General features: G+C 38.1%; 1 protein-coding gene across 1 annotated transcript in view; it reads left to right on the top strand.

Moving 5' to 3' along the window:
- Positions 1–26,475, top strand: part of ppp1r32 (protein phosphatase 1, regulatory subunit 32) — a 131,304-nt gene extending 104,829 nt beyond the window's left edge. Inside the window, exons 4-11 of the mRNA XM_028792591.2 lie at positions 9,252–9,315; positions 9,510–9,604; positions 9,769–9,840; positions 17,027–17,107; positions 17,218–17,301; positions 24,441–24,535; positions 25,346–25,507; positions 25,768–26,475. Of these exons, the coding sequence (XP_028648424.2) occupies positions 9,252–9,315; positions 9,510–9,604; positions 9,769–9,840; positions 17,027–17,107; positions 17,218–17,301; positions 24,441–24,535; positions 25,346–25,507; positions 25,768–25,789 (675 nt within the window). The 3' untranslated portion in view covers positions 25,790–26,475. The remainder of the gene's footprint in view (positions 1–9,251; positions 9,316–9,509; positions 9,605–9,768; positions 9,841–17,026; positions 17,108–17,217; positions 17,302–24,440; positions 24,536–25,345; positions 25,508–25,767) is intronic.
- The last annotated feature ends 470 nt before the right edge of the window (positions 26,476–26,945 follow it).

The following is a 26,945-nucleotide window of genomic DNA, read 5'->3' as shown; positions in this document are numbered from 1 at the left end:
CTTACTTGATAGTTCAAATTGTCCCAAGTAACACTTAATACTTATACTGTTCAGTAAGATGTGCATGGTTATTAATAAGACTGTCAAGTGCCATCAGAAGAAGGACAAGGTCACTTTCCTTACCACTTTCAATATAAGGCAGGGTTGATTTTGGAAAATCATGTGATGAGGCAATTAATAAATTCTTCATGTTTGCTGCAAGAAAATACAGATTCTGCTGTGGTTGGTGATGGGTACACTAGATGATGAAATAGTGAAGATGCTGTGTTCTGTGTGGAAATTTGGCTGATGAAAATAAGGTCTCTAACTGTCTGAAACAGGTTTATTTTGTTGGAGATCTAGGAAATGAGCTGTCCCCATAAGGGGTGCATTCAGGTTCAGAACAGATGTTGTTCCAGTCAGTTTCTGGTGTTGCACCTTGTCACCTAAGAGTATATGATAGCTTAAATTCTTACCATCCCTTGGTGTAGTATATGGCATTTTCTGAATAAACTCAGTTGTAGTGGCAGCGGGAATCTGTGATGTGCCATCACCTTGAAGTTTTACACCCAAATCCTTAGAAGGAGTATTAGCAGGTGTAATTTTTGGACTGGTAATTATTCCACCTGTATTACAATTTCAGGGTGTGGTGTATATCATACTGCACTTGATGATCCACATTTACTTCTAGAGAAACATTAGCAGACTGACAAGCATGCAAAGATAAACGTTCTTTATCATCATTCTGTTTCAGAAAGGTTGATATCAAACAAACCTCCTGCAATCTTGTTTAAGATGCTGCTCTTTAGAAAGCCTTTGCACTATGCTCTGCCTTTGGTGAAGGGCATCATGCGCTTGGTTATCAAGCTGGCTGCATAACTCATCAGTTCTATTGTCCATCTCAGTCTGCCATTTAATCCCCTCCAGTTCAAAACATTTCTTTTCCTACTGCTGATTGTGAGTCTCGAAGGGAAAAACCGGAGACTCCGCTTAAAGCAGTCTTGGTTGCGTACTGTGAGCTTACTGCACACTCCAGCTAAGTCCATTGACTACAAGGCACTCGCAGCACCCGCAGACTGGTTGCCTTGTGAGCTGGGGACAAAACAAGCAGTACAGCTGGATGCGGTGATTCTGCTCGTGTGTTCTCATCTGCATCTATGCTCGGTCCACTAGAGATGAGGTTAAGCTCCTCCATACACACTGTTATATATGAAAGCAATAATTTTGCACTCACACAATGAAAAAGACAGAGGTAACAAATTCCTTTTACTGAGGTTGTTGCTGAGTACACATATTTGTATTATAATCTACTTCCTATCCATCCATTATCCAACCCACTACATCCTAACACAGGGTCACAGAGTTCTGCTGGAGCCAATCCCAGCCAACACAGGGCGCACGGCAGGAACAAATCCCTGGTCAGGGCGCCAGCCCATCGCAAGGGCACATACTCACACACACCCACACACCAAGCACACACTAGGGACAATTTAGGATCGCCAATGCACCTAACCTGCATGTCTTTGTACTGTGGGAGGAAACCCACACAGACACAGGGAGAACATGCAGACTCCATGCAGGGAGGACCTGGGAAGTGAACCCAGGTCTCCTTACTGTGGGGCAGCATTGCTACCACTGAACCACCGTGCCTCTGTAATCTACTTCCTATTGGCTCCCTAATGCCCATAATTCCTTAATACTACAGAACCCCCAGTAGTTTAACAGACTTACAATTTACTACATGCTACCTTGTCTATTTTGTTCCTGGTCAGTCAGTTTAGCATCTGGCTCAAAGGACCATATTAAAGAGGCTTTCAGGGACTCCTAGAGAGTGCGCTAAACTGGAGGGTTTAGGAAACAGAAAGCCAAATGCAGGAGTCACAGGCAGATGACTGGAGATAAGAGACGGTGAATTCCAGTATTTTGTAATGTTTCAAAGCAACAAACAATTTATAACAACAGACAAGTAAGCACACTTTAGGTAAACCAAAATAGCAGAATTCAAAGTCTCTCTGGAACAGGAAAACCCTTCCAGTTGAGGCCGTGACTTTACTAAACATTCTTAGAGTGGGGACCATATTTTGGGACAGAATAAGCTTAAAATGTTTTCCATTTAAATTAATTTTTATTAGGTGTTTGAGTTACAAGAATTAAATTTACAGCGGGGTGTTTCTTTTAGCATCTTCTTATTTTCGGAGAGCCTGTACACCTCTCCTATTAGCACCTACAACACTGAATGAAGATGCAATCATTAAAATATCCACTCACGTTGAATGTCACAGCTTCAAGCTGCAGTTATCTGGCTTGTGCTTTAGTGATTGTAATACATATTAGATGCAAAAAGAAGGTAGGTTGAATTATTTTAAGTTTGTAAGAAGTGTTAGCACTGTAGCTTTGCAAGAAGAAGACCAAGGTGCTAGCTAAATAAAGTCTTCTTGTTCTCTCTGTATGCACTTGGGTTTCCTCTGGTTGCACCAGCTTCCTTCCCCAGTCCAAAGAAATGCATTTTATGTCAACTGGTTAATCTGTAGCTGAAGATGTCCATGGTTCAAGAACTTGGATGTACATTTGTTTGACAGCAATTCTGGTAACAATTAATTAGAAAACTGGCAAGCAGCAAAATACCATTCAAAGACACAACGATGCAATCAAGGGAGTAATTCCCGCTTTGACAAACATAGGTCCCCATGTTCCTAGGTTCAAATGAAGCCAGTACTAAATATACTGGTTTTACCTTTTGTTTCTAAGATGAGTTTACACATAATGTTAGGATTGTTCCAATTCCTAAATATGGTGAAATAACTATTTAATATACCTAGTTCTTTGTGATCATCTACAATCAGACCTGTTAATAATACTGTTGCTAGCGACACAGATAGCATAAATATTTATCTTGAAAAACTCAAAAGTTCCCAATTTTATGTTGCCACTGCTGTGCACAATAATGATCAGAGATAAAGTCCTTATACACCTCACTATGCTCACATCCTAACACATTCATTCAGAAAGTTGCCCATATTTACTCCCAGCTGTGGTCTCAATCTTGAACCACCTTTATAATATTAATGCAGTTATTCTGTGGACAGTAGGTGTCAATCCTCCCTTCGGAAGATGTCAGCACTACTTTCCAAAATGCAAGTCATTGGGTCATCTCTGAGGTCCCATTCAAATTTCAAGGGTTATACCCAAGCTTCTCATTAAGGGTTCAAATCTTCTGTCACCAGTAGAGATTTTCAAATTTTCATCTGGGTTTTTTACTTCACTGACTGCACATTCACCACCACATGTATAAGACACTCCATCTCTTATGGGCCAAATTATTAGTTCATTTCACTGTCTTTTATAATATATACTGTATACTCAACAAGCCATAATGTTAATCATTTGACCTGTATTGCCATCAACATGCCAGCCTAAACTGTATCATCCTATTGTAAAGGTTATGGATGTTCTGACCTGTTCTGTAAGTGTCCCTTATTCCCAAAATACTAGTTATGTGTGTTATCCCATAAGTTTACTATTATTCTTCTCAATTAATAAATGTATCTAAATGTTAAGCTCTACATTATTTGTTATAATATTACAATCAATAACTAGAATATCTAAACTGGACTGGCCCTAACTGGCAATGGTGGAATAAGAGGCATCAAACAAATGTACATCCAAGTTCTTGAACCATGGACATCTTCAGCTACAGATTTTGGTGACCCCGACCGTGAAGAGTAAAAGGCAGCTGCACGGATCCAGCGGCAGGGACGGTGCTGTACGAAACGATCACATACGGTGGCCACACAGAAAGGTAAGCGATATTTCGCAAAACTTGTTTATGTAAAGTTTCAAAGAGCGTCTGCCCCTCCAACGGAGACAAGCGACATTTGGCCTCTCTAAAAAGAACAAGGTAAAGGAAAAAAAGGGATGAGCATACAGACTTAAATGGAATGTGTGAAGACTGTACAGCTAATATGAATATGCTTGTATGAATGTTGGTGCAGTAAATAAGACGCTCCGATCCGGTAGACGGAGGACGGGGGGGTAGGCTGCACTAGTAATGGGTGGTGATGAAATCCTATCAAATACTAAGGTTATCGTGGCGACGGCAAAACCGTGTATAGATAGGTGTGGAATCCCTGAGCCAACACCCCTTGCTGTGGCTGTACATGTTCTCCAGTGAGACGTGAGCAGGAAGACATTGACATCCGTTTGCAAGCCGTTTTTAGAGCCAGTGAAAAGTGAGCTTGAAGGCGTAAAATTGCCATCCGTCTGCAAGCCATTTTAAGAGCCAGTGTGAAACGTGAGCGGGAAGGCGTGTCATCCGTATGCAAGCTGGCTTGAGAGTGAACCAGTTTTTAGGAAAAGCTACAGCATACCGGCGCTGACAGTTCCTTCTAACTGTGCCCCAGTAAAAGAGTTGGTTCAGGTGCGACTGGAGACCTATCATTGCCACCCTGGATTAGAGAAGGGGAATTGGCAACGTGTAGGCAAAAAAATCCTGTTCAAATAAACGCTTTCAAGTTCGTATAGAGAGCTGGTGGAAGGGGTCCGCGTTGAGACAGGTGGGTTGAATGTGCTAGCATTAAGGGACAGATAAGGGAATTAGAACTTTGTTTTATTTTATGATTTTTCTTATGGTAGGTAAGGGAAGCACGTAGGGAAGGGTGCTGTAGGCCTATGTGTGGAGCGCATTAAAAAGCGCTGCGGCGATCGAAGAGGCACATTAGTGCAGAATGTGTGGAGTGCATTAGAAGCGACACGGCAAATGAAGCACACAGGTGCAGTCTGAAGAGTGTAAGTGCCACAAAGGTGCAAAACCAGCGTAGGGCAAGGATAGGGCAATAGGGCTAGCACGTTAGGTGCTAAAAAGTGTGAGTGAGTATGAGTGTGGAAGTTAGGGAATGTAAAATATGTACTGTATATATGTATATAAAAAGTGTGTAACTTTTCGTGTGCAAAAATAAAAGAAATATATTGCTTTAAAAGAAAAATAAAGAAACATGTGCGTGTAAAAGTAGCTATATATAAATTTCACCCTGTAGGAGGAAGAGTAGAGCTAAAACATTCAGTAAAAATAAAAATAAGAGGGCTATTGTTTTTTAGAACTTGCATTTGCAAGAAAGTGAGAAAAGAATCAAAAGAAAAATAACAATTAAGAACATTTGAGTTAAGCGGATGAAACTGATTTTGTGGCCGAATTTGAATTTGAATAATAAAAATGTAAGAGCAGTGTTGAATGAGTTAATACGATCCGAATATTTGTGTTTTTTGAGTTTAGTTCCTATTAAGACATTATTATCGCCATAATTACAGTTTGCTGAAAAAAATAGCCTTGACAGAGGAGTAGGAGGAAAGCACTAAAAGTAAAATTAGGTGAGACAAAAATTGTGAAGCATATGTGTGTGTATGTGTATATATTTGTACATATAGTTGTGGGGAAAGAATCTAATTAGATGCGCTAAAAAGAAATGTGCACTGTATTTAACTTCAAAGGTACCTGGCGCTTGCTGATGTCTGTGTGTGTGAGTGTGTCTGTGCTGAACTTATTTAATGTGTGTGCGGGCGCGTTGTTTGTCCTGTGTGTGAGTTTGGGAGTGAAAAAGCGAAACATGGAGACCTCTGGGTAATGTAGTTTAATTGTGATTTGCTGAAACTGCCTTGTGCATATACATTTCCAGAACTCTGAGCAAATATGGGTTAAAATGAGTTTTGAGTATGTGTAATAATTGATAAAATGAAAACGTTTCCACTTTTAATTATACAAATGTTTGTGAATATGTAAAGCATCTTTCCTTCAGACCCTGATCAAATCTTAGGGAAAAATGTTCTTTTGATAACTATAACATACAAGGGAAACAATTTCTTTCAATTTCTTCTGTCCTTTTCTTTTTTCTTGTGATCTGTGTATGTGAGGTTGTGTATTATGGGGTTATTACTGTGGAGTGTGTGGTGGCGCAGTAGTTAGCACTCATGCTAAGATTCAAGCTTACATGTTATTTGTTTTGAGTTAATATTCTCTGTGACTGTGTAGCCTTTTTTCTGTTTTGCTGTGGTATCGTTCCGCGTGATTTCTCGATAGTTGGATTTGTCCTTGTTGCCGCAGGGAATGGATCGCCACGCAAGCTATTCCTTGTTGTCACTGAGTCAGTCCGCCAACGGAGTCTCCTTGATCTAGAAACCAGCACCGTTTAGAGCTGAGCAGGATTCTGTTATGTTTCCTAGGGTTAACACCAGCTAGCGTCACAAGAGGCTGTTTTATGTTTGTCTGTCCTGATTAGTAACGTTAAGTGAGAGGGAACTTGCTCTCCTTCAGAGTCCATTTCTTTCTGTTTCCTTTGCTGCACTGTTTCCAAATATGTGTATGTTATTGCAATAATAAATAATAAGTAATAAATACTGGGGTAAGGTTAAGTGTGTTAAAAATGGTTTTGGTGATTTCATGTATGTTATATAGTGTATTAAAGGGGATCCCTGTGAGTGCATTTTAAACAAGTTTAAGTGTGTTTGAGAGTGTGTCTAAACATGTTGTGTTGCTTGAAAGGATGAGATGATCGATATTAATGTGTATGAGAATATAAATGTTTGTTGAAATTAAAAGAGCTCTTAATTTTAACTGAATAAGATATAAACAGGTGGTGTAAAAAGGTGTCCAGATTAGGCATGATACAATATGAGCACCCCTTTCATTTGAGTACTAGCCAGACTCAAATACAAGGAGAATTTTTATTTAAAAAGAGTATAAATTTTAATGAGAGGAGACATTCTTTAAAACAGTAATGAAGCCGAAGAAAAACAGTGGCTTCCCATCTAGGTAGTGTTTTGTGCTAAGATATGCTATAAAGAAAAGGGTATAAGGGGGGTTAAGTAACAGAAAGACAGACTGTGCTTTTTGCAGTCAACATTCTGGAAAACATGCAATAAACATCTGAAAGATAATAATGAAAGAACGTGCAAGATCTGCTGGTTTTGGCAGAAGGTTATGGAGAAAAGAAATCAGTGTATGTAACTGTAATAGATCTGGAGTATTTTCTTGGTTTGAGATTCTGGGAAGATTAACTAACAGAGAAGTGGATTCTTCAGTCTAAATATGGGATGAATGTGCTAATTTCCTAGAGGGCATTTTAAAAATAAATAAATTAAAACTTTGCTTTGACCACCAAACAGACTAGGAAGGGAAAATGACGAGAGGAAATCCATACATGGAAGAAAGGCCTTGAAAAAAATAAGCAAAAACAGAAACTAGAGATGAACAATAGACAGTAGAAATACTGGGGGGCCAGCTGCAGGGAAACTCAGGAGATAATAATGGCTTCCATGAGAACTTGAGGTATCGGCTGGGCAGGTGCAGAGAGGAGTCAGAGAAAACAGCAAATGAGCTAATCTGAGCAAGGTTAGAGTGATAAGAAATGACTATATAAGTTTGGAGTCCTGAACTGTTCGGGGCTCAGCTCAATTTGGCCGTATTGGGTTGAGTCCGTGTTATTATCATTATGGTTATTTTATTGCAATAAAACTATACTCTGTTTGCCTATCCCGAGACTCCTAATAGCCTTCATTTCAGGTAAAAAGCCTTCCGGTGACAATTTTTCGCTATGACACTGGTCATGCTAAATTGCCATCTGATGTGTGCATGTGTGTGAAAAAAAACAATGGGCTGGTGTCCTGGGCTTGTTGCTGCCTTGTGCCTGATTAAGCAGTTTTGGAAATGGATGGATTTATAAAACAGGGATAGACCCTACATTTATTTGTACTCAATCACAATTAATATCAGATACTTTAAAATTTCTACTTAAGTAGTTTGTTCATGGGCAAATTTTACTTTTGTGAATCTTTTCAGAAAGGTATTTCAACTTTTACGTAAGTATGGCCATTGGGTACTTTGTACAACACTGGTATTGGGTAAAAATCACTTTGATATCTGCCTCCATCACCAAATAAAGTGACAAACAGTTACAAAAATGGAAAAACAGTGAGGAAAAAAAGAGAGAAAGAAATACAGCAGAGATAAGACAGGAGGAAGGCTTACAGTGATTATGTGTGGTCACTGTTTACAGGAGTAGTTGCCACCTATATAGTGACATTGGCACAGTGCTTAAAAACCACATACAAATACTTCACCATCTAAAATTTTATAGGATATTCAGACATAGAGTTGGGCTAACTCAAAAACATATATTAAATACTTTGTAATTACTCATGAAATAAGCAAGAAAGAGTAATGGTGTAAAAATAAAACAACACTTTACGGTTGTGTATATGATAGAAATATGTTTACCTTTATTCACTGTTTTATATTTTCTGTAGCTTCCTTGTGTATCAACTTTCTAACTGCATTGTAGTTTCCCATGATTGTCTCAGATTTTCCACTTGTGAATACACAAGTAAAGTTTTATCAGAAGAGGCAGTTTACACAGATTTACAACTATAATGTGATAACAGTATTTTACAACATTTACATACATAAATACACAAAATTTAAAATAGGCTTACATTTCAAAGATTGATATAAATAAATCATGGCAAATAAAGTCCTGCTACCATAATAATAGAGATCTAACTTATTGACAATAGAGGAGTGGAAAACAAAAGCTCAAATTAACAAAATTGTTAGAGAGGGAAAATTTCATTAGGGTCCACAGTTGGTAACCACAAACAAAATCATGACTCTGATGATTTAGTCCAATTGACTGTCTTTCCTCTCATAAATACTACTGTAAAACTTGAGGTATAGTAAACAGCAGATTGAATCCAGATAAATTCCAAAATAATTTCAATATCACTTTCCATGAGTTTAGCATTGAGATATGTTCCATTGTAGGATACTGAGAACAATATCCAAACACATGAGGATCATTAACAGTTTACAATGATTGGCAAAATATTTTATGAGAAAATTGACACGTTTTTGTGTTTTGAACAGTAAATCTTTATCTTGCGTTTAGATGCACTTCCTTGGCATTGTTTCTGTTTAGTTATATAACAGCTCCTGCTTATTTCAGACTAAGTCAAAACTGTTTTCTTTTTTTTTTCTCAGTTTTTGATTACTTCTGTTCTCATAATCAGTCTATGAAATTATGGGTGCTATCATCAGAAACCATACACCCGAAAGTGACTTACCAGTTGTGTGATTGCTGACTGCAGCTCCAAGATTTGATGACTTTGCTGTATAGAATTCATAGCATAAGAATGACACATTTATGGCTTTAAGTGCTACTGATATGGAAACTATCAAACCAAACGCAAGTGAAAGCTTGATCTACTCGTAACTTTATTTTTTTCAGAATTCTACTCTCCTGCAGACAGAGTACAAAGGGAGAATCACTGCATCAATGCCAGCATCTCCTGGTAAGGACCCACTACTGGGATTGTTCGTTCTCCCAAAAGATAGATTATAGTTTAGATTATAGTTTTGAAGTTACTCAAAGGTAGCCCTGTTCGCAAGAAATTTCAAATATGTGTGTTAATCTGCTTGCTATCTACTATTCATTCTTTTGCAGTGTCTAAACCAGACCATAGTTTTCATCCTTTTTTTCTTACAGAGTTTATGCAGCACAAAATAGTAGGACCAAAGAAACATTCTGGTTTCTCAAAAGCGTCAAATATGGAGCCAATCACGTTTCAGCCCAGTGGTGTGGTGAGTTACTCATAATGCACAGAAACATGGAAGACAATTGGAGATAACTCTCACAATTCTCTTCACTTTCACATGCGCTCTCCAACAGCTCTCTCTGCTTATTTTTTGTTTTTGTTTCTTTTCAGAGGAGGTTTCAAACTCATTGATAAATGTGTTTTTTTCAGGGTTACATTGCAGAATCTGTTCCTGGAAGAAGTATTATGAAGGCAGATTTTCTTCCTTTTAACATTATGCAAGTATGAACAATAAGTGTTTTAATTTAGGTCATCATGTGGATATGGAAATGATCCCCACAGATGTTTTTTTTTTTTTTTTGTAGCTTTGTGGTTTTTTGGATACATAGTTAAGGTGGCAGTGATATGTAGTCCATCAAACAACCCAAACCCCTATTAATTTATTTTGGTTAGGCATGGGTATTACAGATTTTTGTCTGTTAGGTTTGTTCCTGCTTTCATATCTATTTCATGAACAAAGTGAGGAAGAATAAAAAGTATCTTCAAGAAAACCATTCTGGGACTCTTTAACACACAAATGTCATATACTTCTGAATGAACAATGAACCGCAATATAAACATGTTTCTATTGTATAAAATAAAAGGCGTTTAAATTCAAAATGTCCACAGTAAGAGGAGAAAAAAAACTTAAAATCTCTGGTGCAAAGAAAAAACAAATAAATATCTTTTATATTAAGATTTATTCAAACAGAAATTTAAAAAGAAAGGTAAGGTGTGACCAAAATGAGCAAAAGAGGTTTTCTGTAAAAAAAGGCAAAACCAACAGCAAATATTTAAAATCAGTAACCAGAAATTGTACCTTTACACAATAGCAGGAGTCAAAGCCAGGAGATACAAACATCAGAAAGAAGCACAAATCAAAGGACAGAATCAACAACAATGCAGAAGCTGCATTATAACTTACTAGCCAACCCGCGGCGTACCATACGCCGCATAATCAGGCCGCTTTTTTAATGATTTTTAAGCACAGGGAAAAAATTAACATTTGAAAAATCCGGAGGAGAGGGGAAGGACGCCCATTACGCCCCAGCCATCATGCTAGTCTGCTGATTTCTCGTTCAGTAACCTGTGAGTAGTGATGGGCGGGGTGAAGCCTCGCGAAGCATCAACACGTTTGAAGCAATTGTGTTGGAAATCGTATCGAAGCTTCGAAGCATTTGACACTCACCTCTCTCATGACAACTCCTGGCCATTTTCATTAACATTACAGAAACTTATGATACACTTCAATGACGTCTGTTAAAAGTCGTATTGCTTTTATTTTTTCGTAGCTACAGACTGACAACGAAGAGAAGGGTTCGTCAGCAGTTTGTAGTGTGTGATGTCTAAAAAATATAAATATAACTAACGGTGACAGGCAGAATGCACTATACGATAGCAAGAGTTAAAACAAAATAAGACGCCTCACCTCATGCATTCCCGGCTCTTTCAATTAGTATTTACTTTTGCACTGTATCATTATAATCGCTCCTGTTATTAGTATTATAATTAACCCTGATCTTTTCTTGAGATCACATTTAATAGCCTTAAATGTTTTCTTTGGTCTGTCTTAATTAAAACAGAGTAGACAGATAATAAAGGTTTATCCCTGTACTTTGCCATGATATAGGTAAGCACATTTGAGAAAGAAAATGTGAAATCCCTAAATCACAGATGTCATTATTCGATCAAGTATTAAAATCTGCAGTGCTTCGAAAGCTCGACACAGTGTCGAAACCTTAGTATCGAGCGACCCATCACTACCTGTGAGTCACGTAGAGTTTTCATTGTTGTTTGCGATTCTGGCCACTTTTCGCGTACTGAGTTGTTCCGGAGTCACAGTTGAGAAGCAGTTTTTTAATGTCTTTTAAGCACAGGGGAAAAAAATGAACATGTGGCCCGGTGCATTCTATAACTGCCTTGTGGCGCTGTAGTAGTACGGCTGCTTTGCAGTAAGGAGACAGTGGAAGATTGTGGGTTTGCTTCCCAGTTCCTCCCTGTGTGGATAGCAAATTATCCGCAACAAACAAACTGTTTTACACGCTGCAAACCAATACGCGCCACTTTTTCAATGTTTTTTAAGCAGAGGGAAAAAAATGAACATTTGGAAAATCCGTAACGCTGCTTTCAGTAAGTACAATGCACACGCGTTTAATTTGTCAGCCACTTTTTGCCAGCTGTCTTTTCTGGTTTGGGCCGCTTTTGCAGTGTTACCTCATGTGTATATTATATCTTGAAATCCTTCGAGTTGCTAATTAACTAACTAACACCCACCCACTCAGCTTGTGTGAAAAAAATGCGCCCGTTCTTTCATCATTTTGTTGCAGCCTATCAAAGACTTGCTGATCATGTTTTGTAGACTCAATATATATTAGCTTTTCACTCAGCGCGAGGGCGCGCATTCATCTCGGATTATTACATCTTGCTAGACTAATCTGCTACACGGCTGCGTTTGAAAAACCGACTTAGCCCGGATGAGTTTCACCGGCATTAATGATTAGGAATCTGGTTGGAACAAAACCCTGCAGCCACAGGGGTTCACCAGGACCGAGTTTGGCAAACACTGCTGAACAGAGACGAAACCGACTCAGGTGAGGAGTGGGGGCGGGCAAAGTAGTTGCAGCTATTGATTATTCAGTGTTGTTTGCCTGGGTGTCTGATCTGCTCAACAGGATTATAAATAAAAGGAAAACAATGTGAAGGCAATGTCACAGGTGATCCGGTGGTATAGCGGGTCCACAGCTCCCCTTCAAAAGCCCATTTTTAAATAAATAATCATCGCACTCACAGTGTAGCGAGGGGCGTGGAAGTGTGGCTGAAACGGTTTCAGGGTAGACTCGTGCTTCGGGCATTTCTCCCCTGTGCAGTGTGTGAGCGAGCGAGTGAGGAGAGAGAGAGAAAGCCGGTACGTTAGAGTGAGCGAGAGCAGGCTCAAAGGCAATGTGTTCCTATGGTATAGCGGGTCCATAGCTCACCTTCAAAAGGCCATTTTTAATCAGGCGACTGACAGTAGTGGAGTCAGGCACAGAGATGGTCAGCTGCAGAGAAAGCGTCTCGACTGTTGCAGGGGCCTGAAGCAGGTGAGACGCTAATGAAAAAGAGGCACAGGGCTTATTGGTTTTTAAAGACTGCTTCCTTCATTGTGTTTTAACTTCAGTTTTAAAGGATTGCGCGGCTCTCTCTCGCGCTGCCTGTGTATGCCTCTGTCTCTCTCTGGCGTTGCCTCTGTGTGTGTGTGTGTGCCTCTGTCTCTCTGGCGCTGCCTCTGTGTGTGCCTCTGTCGCTGCCTGTGTGTGCGCGTGGCTCTCTCTCTTGCGCTGCCTGTGTGTGCCTCTGTCTCTCTCTGGCGCTGCCTCTGTGTGAACCAAGATTCCACTGAGGTTGACTAATGAAAAGTCAACATGGCTCAGAGCTGCAAGTGGACTGTGGCACAGACAAACAGAAATGACAGCATGTTTTTCGAGGCGTCGCGTCCGAGTTGGTGGGCGTGGCTGTGATTTTTTCGTTGTATCCAATAGTCTAAGAGTTGGTGGGCGTGGCTCCTTCCTGCGTGCGCCATTGGCGTCTTACTTGTCGGCAGTTTAGTGAATCCACACCCCTTCCGGCGTGCTTTCCATGGTCGGCTACTTGTCTTCTGGCTTAGTGAATTATATATAAAGATTTTTGTATACTGCTGGTGACTATCCATTAGCTACAGGAGTCATGGCAGAGAACAAAAACATACATTAGTAACATAACTCTGAATAATACAATTAATACACAATGTTCAATAAACAAAATGTAGAAAAAATACCAAGAACATAATCAATAAAACAAAACACAAAAAGAAAATACACTTGAGCCAGGGATAATATCCTAACTGAAACATAACACATGGGAAGTCTGCCGTATTGTTGTACAAGAACACATTACTTCAAGAAGCTATTAAACTATCTACCTCTTTTTGTAGAGGTTTATGATCTTAAAGTTTAGCCAAGATTTACAGTGTATATGTAAACCTCTACAGTGAGAAATTTTTATTTGCATTGTTTATGAAAGTAGATAAAAACAAATCATTCTTGTGATGTATAATATGCTTGCTTTCTTTAGAGTGAACACTGTGTGAATTTCTAGCTGATATGTCAATAGATATATCCAAATGAAATCCAGCCAGAAATTAACTATTTCAAAGATATTATTTTAGTTCAACCTTTCGTAAATAGAAAATACAGAGAACAATGTCAAAGAGTATGGGTACTAGGTGTAGCCCTATTTACCATAGCGATTTTAGGATGGTTTAAAAAAAAAGAATTAGAAGCAGCATCAGAGTGCTTTCCTCCTCCGTCATCAGTAGACCTTTGACGTGTAAAGTATGTGGCAGAAATAATCCTGTCCAAAATGGAAGAGGCAGGGCTGGAGTCCAAAGTGTTTATGTTAAGAGTTCTGATCTTTCTGGCTAAGAATTGTACAAGGCTGTCCATCTGTGTAGCACTGACACAGGGCAGAAAGTGAATTAATTACTATTATTATTATTATTATTGGCGGCACGGTGGCGCAGTGGGTAGCGCTGCTGCCTCGCAGTTGGGAGATCTGGGGACCTGGGTTCGCTTCCCGGGTCCTCCCTGCGTGGAGTTTGCATGTTCTCCCCGTGTCTGCGTGGGTTTCCTCCGGGCGCTCCGGTTTCCTCCCCGCAGTCCAAAGACATGCAGGTTAGGTGGATTAGCGATTCTAAATTGGCCCTAGAGTGTGCTTGGTGTGTGGGTGTGTTTGTGTGTGTCCTGCGGTGGGTTGGCACCCTGCCCGGGATTGGTTCCTGCCTTGTGCCCTGTGTTGGCTGGGATTGGCTCCAGCAGACCCCCGTGACCCTGTGTTCGGATTCAGCGGGTTGGTAAATGGATGGATGGATTATTATTATTAACAAAGGCAATTAATCAAAAATATTTTTGTGATTGAAAAGTACAAATTTAATAAGCACTGGAGAAAAAAATAAAGCACAAGAAGTATGTTTCTACAATTATTCTTAATTCCAGATGAAAAACTAAAACTCAAACATAACCTAAGTTGCTTGATTGTTGACTCTGTAAATGAAGCTACAGGTATCCAGGAGCAAAGGTGATGGAAAGGAAGTATGTAAAGAAGTTTATTTTCAAGAGAAGCATGAGCATCATTAGTTTAGATGTTCAGGTGGTCATGGAAAGCTCCCTATACGTCTTGGGAGCAAGAACTAAGAAGAAGTTTATTTTTACTTTCAGCATATCTTGTTAGAGGAGTGCCAGTAAGCAGACAAGCACAGAGACTTCAAGCAGACAAGAAGGAAAGAGAACACCGTTGGTGACAACTTGAAGGAGATCTTCAGGAATTGTTCATAAATAAGAATGACGCAATTGTGATACTTCTTTTAACCCTGATCTGCATTATACCTCCAATAGCAAGAGGTTTAGCTTACATACCAGTGGCAACTGGGTGCACATTTATTGAACATTTAGAACGGTGGTTCCTGAGTTTAGTCTTGGGGCTCCCTATAGCTGCAGGTTTTTATTCCAACAGGTTTCCCAATCATTGAGTCATTTTGGCTCAAACTGAACTCATTGTTTCATTAGCTGTGTTTTTTTTTCATCTCTTATTCTCATTTAGAAGAGAGCAGCAATATGAGAGTTAAAGTTACAAGAAATTTACAAATAATCATGTTCTGCCATAGTTTTAAGTTCTTACTGCAATTCTGATTGTCATTTTGCAGTTAATTCACTTTTGCTCTCTTAATTATATCCTTATAACAACAATTAATGACTATTAATGGTAAATTGGGCAGACTCCAGGGAAAATTACAAGGAATGCTGTAAAGGAGCAGCTATTCTACGTCAGTGTCAGATCTGCTAGTGTCCTCATTAGTAAATAATGGCTTAAATAACCAGAACGCCCCAAAAAGTGGAATGTGTCAGACACGTGCACATGGGAGGCAGCTAAAGGGTCTAAATTCCACACCAGACCAGGGAGTAGTGGAGTGCGATGAACTTTTTTCTCACTTTCCTGCAGACCATTCACAGGAAATTCCGCCTGGCCCCGATGATGTCACTTTCCGTTTACGACCTTGATGACATCAGTTCTGATTCCGCCCATGATGATGTTACCTCTGGTTCCAGACAGAATAGCATCACGTCCAGTTCCGGACCCTTGGATGACGTCACTTCCGGTGAAGAACCCATGACCAAAGAGACTTCCAGTTCCAGCCTTTTTTGACGACATCTCGAGCCTATGGAAGAGGGCCCCTCTGCTTCCGCCCTTGATGACTTCATTTTCTTTTCTGGCCTTTAAATCGGCCATATTTAACTAACCCCTAACCAGTTCTGTTTTGGACTATGTTCTGAGCACATCAGTGCTAGCTATTTAACAATTTACAGCAAGGGAAAATTATACGGGTGGCTGCCCCAAACCTTTTTATGACTCTTGCGTCTGCTTTTTGTGACAAATGATAATAATAATGAGGTATCTTAAAAATTAAAATTAAAACTTACTGAATTATTTTAATGTAGCATAGGGCCTACATAAATGTTGCCATATTCCCAAAAAAGGGAAAACCAGTTTTGGAATTTCTGTATATACCTAATTGTAGAACTAACAGCCTGTTTAATAAAGGTAGGAGTTCAATAAAAAAATTTAGTAGGAACGAAAACCTACAGCCTAGGACTGCACTTAAAAACCACTATTTTATAAAGTATATCCACAATTTCATTTGATTCTAGCTTTCAAGTTATATTTGTACCGTGCTAGGTAAGTGGCAAAAAGGTGTACTTTGAAAATAAGCGTTATTTTCAATGTCTAACTATAATTTAGCAAAACACTTAAAGACATTTCCTATGCAAAAATGAACTTCCTAAAATACAATAAAATCCATGAATTCACAAAGACGTGTGCTGCTCATATACTTACAGACTGATTAGTAATAGCTATAAATATTGTATAATAAATATTATGTAGCATTTTCCTTTTATAACCAAGGAGTCATGGCAAGAAAGAAACACATCACTTTTTAGTAGTGTTTAAAATTAGTATTATAGTATTTATCAACAAACTTTTCGTGTTCCCTGTAAATACCGGTACTTCTAACTCATAAAAATGGCAAATGCAATAGACTGCCAATGCATGGTTTATTTTTGAGCTAAATATTAGACAGTGTTCTTATGCACTTACATTTTAGTGATGGAGGAAATGTAAAATAAGGAACCAAACAGAAGCAGAAATTTACTTGCATGGAACATAACAGATTGATCAGCACAGCTAAATATACTGTAATTAAAGCAAAAAGCCTTAATTATACCTTAAAATTAGTCAAGTGTGAGTGGTTTTAAAAAAAATGGATTACAGGAACATACACACGCTTTGAAACACAAGTAAAGATCTGTCTTTATTGCTTTCAAAAATAAGGCCTTTTAATTAATTTCTGTCTCTTCAGTGCAGGGATGCTTTTCCAGCTGTGGCTGATCGCAGCTTGAGAGAAACTGGCTTCACCAGGGACAATATTGCATCATTGCCTGTAAGAACAGTTGTTGCTACCAACAGCTTTCATTTTCAGAAAAAAACACTGGTATATCATTAATACTTCTGTAATTTTGGAACTTCTGTTTTTGTCTTTTGCATATCCAGAGCCAAAGTAGCCACGCACCTCAAGATTGCTGTCGGCCTTGCAATAGTAATCACTTTCTTTGTCGAATACCTGAGAGAACCAAAGTAAGTACTCATAATTGCAAAAAAAAAAAAGAAATTGAATAACACTACAATAGATTTATTGATCATAGATACATCTAAGAAATTGAACAAACTGAGGAATTACCCTATAAAATCATCAAAGTGTCTTTGTGCTTTCTAAATCAAGTATTATTATCTTTTGCTGTGTAATCAGAATTATGCTCTGCATTTTATGTCTTCCAGATTAAGACACATTCCATTTCACATTCATTTTTCCTGGTGAGGGTCACAGTGACAACATACATTATTGGACAGATGAGGGGGTTCATTTATAAAACTTTGCAAGGATTCAAGCGTGAAAATGTGTATGCCAAAAAACTGGAAAACGCATACCACCAAAAAATTCTGATTTACAAAACCTAACATATGTACTTTCTATGACATTTACCATTTACAAATCACAATCATTTTGTAAATGTGTGTATGTGAATGTTATTCAAACCCCACCTGGTTCCTTCCCTGAAACAATTATACTGTATATAGACTATGCTAATGAACCTCAAACATATGCAATCATGATGCTGCAGACCTTTACTGGCTGGTAGATCAGCCTCCCACCTGATGGATTCAGACAATGGCACCTATATTTGAGGAGTGTGTACACTGCATAAAAGCACCTCTCCTCTACACTTTTGGGGTGGGTATGTCCTGTCGGCGAGGGCACAGAGAAGGAAAGTGACCAGAGAAAAACATAGTCAGAAACCGACAGTTCAAAACTGGGAGATCAAGACAACCAAATTGTCAAAATAAAGAGCATCATTTTGGTAGACCATTAAACCCGTCGCCAATTCAGCTGTTGCCAGCACCATATATCCCACTGAATGCATAGATGTTCCCATGGTTAAGGGAAATGCAAATAATGCAAAATGTCAGGGTTCATTGGTAACCAAATAGCGTTGTGGTAAAAAAAAATAACTATAACAGAGTCACCCCTTCTGAACACAATCATCTGGCTTGTAAGGATATCAAACATGAAAGCTGGAAAATAAAGAGGAGGCATGAAGATCAGCAAAGCACACCCAAGAACGATCCTCGGGAATGTATACCTACCAACGCACAAGGTTTTCAACTTGGCAACCATAATGGCAAGAGTTCAAAATAAACTGAACCTCAGATTCATCAGAACCACCCACCTGAACATGGTGTGGAATAATAATGTCTATAATATTGACTACAATGTACTGTCATTAACCAAGATACATGAAATGAGCAATATATTATATTTTAAAATGTGCTAGAATAGCCAAACTGTAAGAAACAGGATCCCCTCTCCTACAAACCACATACGGTCCAACGAAATGTGGGGCCTGTCTACAACCTGGAATCCATGTGGCTAACCAACCTCTCTGCCTGATTGCAAAAATGGGAGCTTTATGACATCTATGGTCTATAAACCATTTGACAAAAACACTCATTTTCAAAGGGTTCTCTTGAACTGGTCACCAAATTGATAGCATTGCAAACAGGTAGTCATTAAGGCTAGGAAAAGGAGAGAGACTCATATTCTTTAATCTAAGATTTAATGTCCTTAGCATATTTCAGTAATCGGGTTATTTTTTCTTAACCAAGGAGCACCAAATTTTAAGTGTGAGATCGCGGACAGAGTCAAAGATTTTTTTTTTTACGGAATAACCCCACCTATAACTGAAGGGACATTTATTCCACCAACCCATGACTGATAGCTTTCCAGTCCACATAGACAACTCGTGGTTTCACATGTAATTCTGTAGCATGTATTCCTAAATTTTTTAAATAGTGAAGCCCTTATAAAATTTTCTGCAGCCCTGCAATCAATAAGTGCTGACACCTGCACATTTTTCAGAACTGTGGGAGTCATAAATAATTCCATGCAGGAAACTTGGTTGCCTAAACTCACTTTTCCAATCTTAGCCGACTGGATAGCTTTCATACTCAGATTCTCACATGAGTTTAGTTCCTTTCTAATGACTCTACCTTTACTTTCATTAACATGTTTAATAACTTGTAGTGTTTTTCTCCCCTCCTTACGTAAATTAATTTCACATGCTAGAAAAACTTTTACCTCAAACACATTTTCATATAAGTCTGTGGTTATATCAGAGACTTTTTCCTGCAAATCATTTACCATATTGCATAATTTCTTTAACAGAAAGAAACACAGATCATTCTTGGGGTGAAGCATTTTTAGTTTGGTCTGACTTTTTGTCTCATTAGCAAGGGTACAGAGAAGGAAAGTGATAGTCAGAAACATGAGATCAAGCCAGGCAAATCATCAAAATGCAGAGTGCATGATGGTAATCAGTAACAAAAAAAAAACATCTTGGTGACCATTTCAAAACGTATCACATGAAGGACATGTACTAAATCTGCATCTCTACAGTACTGGACCCTAAATATACCTTTCTTGCTATATTTATGTTGACATTTTTATGTTGTACACATTTCTGTTAAACATAATAACATTTTCCTTGTTGAAAAAAAGTTCAATGTTTTTGGCTTGTTTTTTCCAGGGATAAATATAACACTAAGGAGGATAGGGACCTCCCGGGGAATTGTCAGGCAGTCCCTAGCCAGTTGATAGATATATTCCTACCTGCATGTCCTAGACCTGCTCCTGGATCCTCTCCCTGTAAATCCTCCATGAGATATGCCTAGAAAGTGTATTAAACAAACATTCACATACAGACCACCTCTGCTGGCTCCTCTCAGCAGTTTACTCAAATGTCATTCCATAGTGGTGAGCTCCTAAACCTGCTCATTTCAATTTTTAAACTACCAAGAACTTATAACCACTGGTAAGGATGGGAATGAACACTGACCAGTGCATTGAGAGCATGGTTCTATAGCTCAGGTCTCTTTTCACCACCAAAATTTGGTACAACATTAGCAAAATTGCTGCTGCACCCATTCACTCGTAAACTTCACAATCCCTTCTGCTTTCCCACATGAACAAGATCTTATGGTAGCTGAACTGCCACACTTAGGGCAGGTATTTACCCCTACCTATAGTATATGGAATATAGTATTCTTTTCCAAATGATGACCATGATTTCATTTTTGGAGGAGCTAATTTTCATCCAAATTGCATCACATTTAGCAACAAACTATTCTAGTATATGTTGTACTAGGGTGTTGTACCGTGTTAGCCATTATGAATGTAGAGAAAAGCCAAGCAAAATGACACCTTTTATTGGCTAACTAAAAAGATTACAATATGCAAGCTTTCGAGGCAACTCAGGCCCCTTCTTCAGGCAAGATACTGCAGCCTGAAGAAGGGGCCTGAGTTGCCTCGAAAGCTTGCATATTGTAATCTTTTTAGTTAGCCAATAAAAGGTGTCATTTTGCTTGGCTTTTCTCTAGTATATGTTCAAATGAAATCAAATTTTTATTTTCACATTTAAATTATACATTCAATACAATATGCAGTGAAATGCTTAGTTGCTCAACTCTAATCACAGTGCCTTTTAGAAGCATATAAAGAACAGCAACAATAATACATGACTTTATACCGTAAATATCAAAAATCATGAATTTTTAAATATGTGATAAATAATAACTAAATAAATAACAATGTAAAAGAGCATTGTGTAGTTTTAGATTCTTTCCTTTTTCAAGATGTGTGTGGACTAGGTAGCGGTACCGTTTACCTTACCGTAGTACAGAAAAGAGGCCCTTGTTGGGATAGCTGGTATTACTGATAATTTTCTTTGCTCTGGTCCAACATTGCTTGATGTAGATATTCATTAAGTTATGGGGTGCACACTCTTTGATGTGTTCAACTGACCGCATCAGTCTCTGCAGAGCCTTGCAGTGCTACTTTCTGCTGTTCCCAAACAAGGCGGTAATACTTCCTGTCAGAATACTTTCAATGGTGGAAAAGTAGAAGTTCTTTAGTAATTGGGATGGCAGGCTCAAATCCCAGAGGCGTCTGAGGTGGTAAAGGTGTTGTGCCTTCTTTACCAAGGTGTCGGTTTGCTTGGACCAGGGTAGGTCCTCAGTAATATGCACAATGAGGTATCTAAAACCGCCCACCCTCTATCCTTTAATGCTGTTAATACCGAGGAGGTAGTAGTGTTTCTGCTGTTTTTTGCCCCAGTGTCCACAATCAGCTCCTTTGTCTGGCTGACATTCAGTAGAAGACTATTGTCCTGACACCAGTGTGATAGACCCCCCTCTACTGTTGTTTGATATCAGGCTTACCACAGCTGTGTCTTCAGCAATCTTGACAATGATGTTGGAGGCAGGTGCAGCCATGCAGAGTATAGCAGGTGGCTCAGAGCATAGCCCTTTCACTTTCTTTTTCATCTGTAAACAATAGAAGTACAATCTGTAGCTTCCCAAACTTGATTCTCTCCGGTCAGTGACTGTGCTATCCTGTACTGTCTTATTTCATTGTAAAAGTCATGATCTGTAGTGAAGACAATGAATGCATCCTTGGTGGACTTCACCACACACAGTCACCCAAAAAAAACTTTATAAAGTATTGAACTGCAAATACAATTGGCCCCACTACTGGAATCAGGTACACTTCCTCAGGAATCAGGTACACTTCCTCAAGATTCAGTATATCCTGGCTTTTATAACACGTCTTTTTCATATCACTGTTTTATCATGATATTTCCCTCTACTTATCCTTTACCTATTTTCTTCAATGAGAAGAGTACTCATCAGGTTCGTTACCGGGTTGGTCTACTGTCAAACCTTAAGATTAACACACACACATAGATATTCACATACGCATAGACCCTAACCACAACAGTGCCCTATGAATGACGCACACACAGCTCGTTAATCTTTAACATTTCAAAGCACACGTGTCTTATGAATAACACAAACACAACTTGTTACTTTCTTAGCACTTCAAGAGACTTTCTTATTATCGGCACAAACAACATACAATGTTTTAAATATATCTCAGACCTAAATATTACTTTGGTCTCTAGGAATATATTCAAACATGGAAAGGCTGAACATCCTTGGCTATAGGCCATTTATCTACCAAGAATGCTTTACTTTACGTACTGTTCCCTACTATTAGGTGGAGCTCTCACCTTCATCCTTAATAAACCTTGCAGATCAGGGTGTATGGCAAACTTCCGACTGCTCCAAGTGCTTCTTAATAAAAATTACCTTATTACCTCAATCACTCTAAATATGAAGACAAAGTATTGAAATTTAAAAGCAGTATGGTATTTATTACATAAATAATAATACCAAATAGAATAAAGAATAATAGAAACTAGGATTGATAGTAAAGTCTGGATATAGTCTTTAAGAAAAGCTTACGAAAAAGTAAAGATGTCAAAGATGACTGTCCCAGGCGGCTTGTGATCTAGTACTCAAAGTTGTACATGAGATGCTTTTCTGACGATCAGATGAAAACGGCCACACATTGATGGTGATCTCTTCTGACATCTTTCTTCTGTTGTCTCTGTTTCCTCTTCTTATTCTTCTTCTTCTTCTCTTCAGAAGATACTTATTGTAAAATTCTTCACGGGGGTTTGGCAACATGTGATTGTTAGATATTCCGATTGGCTGGCTGTCAATACGATGAATGAATTCACTCACACTTTTTCATCTATTTGAATCCGTCGGTTTTCCCAAGCAATAAATTTTTTGATGTTTTAAGAATCTCCTACCTCAAGCTGTAAATTGGTTTGGCCATTTCTAGTCCCACGGTATCTAGTCCCACAGGTTGTAAAGTAATTGGGTACAACTTGAAGCCTCGGCATGTCTTCCTTTCCCAAGCTGTAAACCAATTAATCCAGGTGCCCATCTCTTCACAGGTGATAAAATCATCAATACAGCTTAAGGCATCTCCTGAATTGCTGGTCAGTTCAAACAGATGTTACTGTGATTGATACTGGTACAATTCAGGAAAACAGAATGCTTTTGATGTTAAACTGCCCATGCAAGTGACCTGTATTTAAGTTCATCTTGTTTTTGTCTTGAGCAAAATATAATAAAAATATAAAACAAAATTTACAGATTTTGCACATCACAACAATCACCTACTATGCAACCTTAATGGAAAGAAACTTTTCAGACACCACAGTAACTTCAGCCAGAAAGATGCACTTAACCCCAGCCAGTTCCAGTATTGCCTCATCCAAAGAGGATGTACAGTTTGCTTTGGGTTTAGGAGTTTGTATCAGTGCTCTTTCAGGCACTCAAAGATACCCAAGTTGAAGTTAACATTTCCCAGCCTTGTTGAGAACAGCACAGGAAACATACTGATTATTCATCCTGAGTATTTGACTGGTTTGCCACAACCCTCAGATCAGATCACTTTACTGCCAGGTTACTTTTTACTTACCAGGAACCATGGGTTTGAGCATGATGCTTGTTTTCAACAATGACTAGCACAGAGATCCAAAACCAATTCACTGGTTAACAAAAAAAAAAATCTTAACTATACCTGACCAAGCCAGGACCTTAAATATCCTCACATTTCTCTGGAGCCTCTACCTGTAAGGAAGCTCCAGACTTACAGAGACACATTTCTGAGCTAGAAGTTTGGATCCAGGTCTAATGTTTTGAATAGAAGTGAGTTCAACTATATTTAAATATGTTTCATATCGCAAGGTTTAGTTTTTATTGGATCCATTCCAGCCTTGCTCGTTACCTAACTGTAACTAGAAGAACAGTCATCTGCATCTGTCTTTATAAAAAATGGTGGTGCTTTATACCAAACACTGATGCATGTGTAAATTTACTGGGCCACTGAAAGTATGCAGTATAAAAATACAGTACAGCCATTTAAGAAATAACACAACTTTATAATAAAAAATATTTTCCAAGAAATTAACATTTAAATGAAGCTTTAATCAAACACAGTATGTGATCAGCTAAAATGTCACTCTGGTTTATTCATTGCAAAAGTGGCTCAATGAAGTATATTGAAATCAGTGTTATGTTTAGGTTTTAAAATTACTATAATTTTAATATTTTAACAACCACCCAGTGTACAAATTGAAATAACAATAACATTAAACAAAGATCCCTAGTGTGCTTTCTTTAATTCACTTTTGTTAGCATACTTAATTTATTTTTTTTCTAAACACTTTAATGGATAGCTTATACTGTACATATGGGTGACATTTCTTGCATTTGTATATTAATAATTGTGTATTGATTTTTAGCAACCTTCTGGGTTTACTGAGAACATGACAGGCTTTGTGAGCCAGGCCCCCAACCTTAGAGCCAGTGATTATTTTCTCACAAACTACAATCTAAGGTAGGTATGATTATTCCAACCATAGAAACTGGGTTTATATTACTCTTTAGTTTATATGTATAAGTATAGTTTTACCTTATGCACTGATAAGGCAAAAGCATGAGAGACTGTATTAGAGTGGTATTAATTATTCCAAATATCAGTGACTCTAGATGTATGCTTCATCTGCTACAAATTCAGCTTCTTTTCCTTTTGTTGAGACTACAGTTTTTACTGTCAGGTTTTACAATTGCTTCTGTTTCTATTGTTTTACATCACTTTTGTTGTCAGGGACTGTCTTTCACTTTCTATATGTATATCACTGTCATGTGTAGTCACTGTCATTTGTGTTCAGATTCCTTTGACTTCAGCTGTGTGGGTTCTTATGCATCTGGTCATCCTCAGCACTCACATGTCAGAGTCTAATGGTTGTGGCAGGCATTATTACACTTACAAAAACATTATTTGGAATACACACAGCGTATAGGTAATCCTATTGCTGAAATGCTAAGCCCCATCCTCGTGATTTTTTGCTTCGTGTTTACTGAGGTTTGCTATCATTTCTTACTGTATTATTTTTGCCTAAATTATTTTCTCCACCAATGTTCCTTTCCCTCATATCAGTTATGGGCTTCTTTCAGTTATAGTTATTGTGTTATAGTTGACCGTTATAGTATTGTGTTTGTTTATATTAGGTTGAATTAGAATCTGCTGTGTCTGTGTAGGACAAGAGAGACAAATAACTTCCTTATGGACTTCATTTTAGGGCTTCTACTTATCTGACATATTACAAGAGATTTAAAATTTAATGTTTGATAATCCTTTTACTAGATTCAGCAATACGAGTCCAGCAGGTCTCAAGCTGGAAGGGTGGACACATGGAGGCATCCAGAGACAAATGCCTAATGGTTATACTGTTAATAATGAGTTACACTGTATGGTTAACAACAGGACAACAGGATCATCTGGTCTCATGCACCCACATCAAGCCAGGTAAAGGAAATGAATAAAAATCCTTATGCTGCAGAATAATAGTTTCTTAAGGCATTATCAGGAAAGTACTGTTCATGCCTGGCCAGAATAACATCACATAAGCACTAATGTGCTACCTCTGGTGTAGTAAATAGTGTAAAGCAGAAAAAAATGGTCAGGATGGTCAGAAATGTGGATGTAAAAAATATTTTCACTATGCTTGAAAGTATTATCTATTAGTATTTTTTTAATATCGCCTGGTTCCCATTTTCTGATTTTAGGACAGTGAAGAAGACTGAGTAATTCTTTAACCTTCACATCTATTACCATCTGCAACAGCAAGGAAAAATGGTATTGTGACACTTAACACAACTGAACTGTGTAACATGATCACTGGGTACACTATCAGAATCTGAACCAGAAGTAATAAAGCATAAGAAGACATGAAATGTAAATCTGTATGGGATACAGTGAACTAGTCCAGCTCATGCAGAGCAAGTGGGAAATCCAGATCCCCCTGTAATATCAACTTATCAGAACTCATGAAAATACTTAATTGCTTTGTCATATATAATAAATAGAATTCAGTATACAACATGAAATAAAATGACTACGTAAGGAGTGAATGGGGGACCATTAATATTAACACATCGACACCTTATTTGTTCAACTCGTAAGAACAATTGCAATTGATTCCTAAAATCTTTGGTGTTTTTTTTAATCTGTTTGTTTTTGGTTTGATTTGAGTGTAAATAATGTACGACAGTGGTCATGCTTTGTTTTACATGGTAAGAGCAAGTGCTGTGCTATCCTTAAACAAACACTTCTTGTGTCAGAAGCTCTGAATCTTCTTTCAGATGTAACTCACTTTATGTCAAGCTCAAGGGTTTAATAGACTTAACCAGTGACAGCATGTTTTCTTCATGTTTTAGAATGTACTTTATTACAAATCTGTTATTGAGGCAATAAACATGATATATTGATTCAAACTGAGATGTTGCTGCCATTAATTTCTGTTACAAGGACAAAACTGTTCAACTAACTACTTACATCATGTTGCTTTCTTCAGCAGGGTGCAGACCTGGTCATATTTCAGCCCAGTGCCTATTAATGTATCAATTACCCATTTACACACTTTTGTAATGCATGAATAGTTGCAACTGTAGATTAGGTACTGAAAAAACCTCCACTACTAATAAATAAATGGTTTATAAACATGTGCAAACCTGTATATTGCATGAAGAGTTTCAATTTTAGATTGGGTACTGCAAAAAACATTTACAACTAATGAATAAATGATTTTTAAAAATGTACAAATGATTACAATGGACAAATTGTTTAATCATCTACTATTCATGAATAACTGATATGAAAACATGCAAAAGCTGGCAAAAATTCTTGCAATGTTACAAGCAGGCCAGAACATTAAATAACCAGTTTAACAGACTGTACAACCCAT

The sequence above is a fragment of the Erpetoichthys calabaricus genome, chromosome 2 (assembly GCF_900747795.2).
Source record: "Erpetoichthys calabaricus chromosome 2, fErpCal1.3, whole genome shotgun sequence".
In the NCBI taxonomy this organism is placed as follows: Eukaryota; Metazoa; Chordata; class Cladistia; order Polypteriformes; family Polypteridae; genus Erpetoichthys; species Erpetoichthys calabaricus.
Note: the sequence above shows the minus strand (reverse complement) of the source record. Positions and strands in the feature narration are given on the sequence as shown.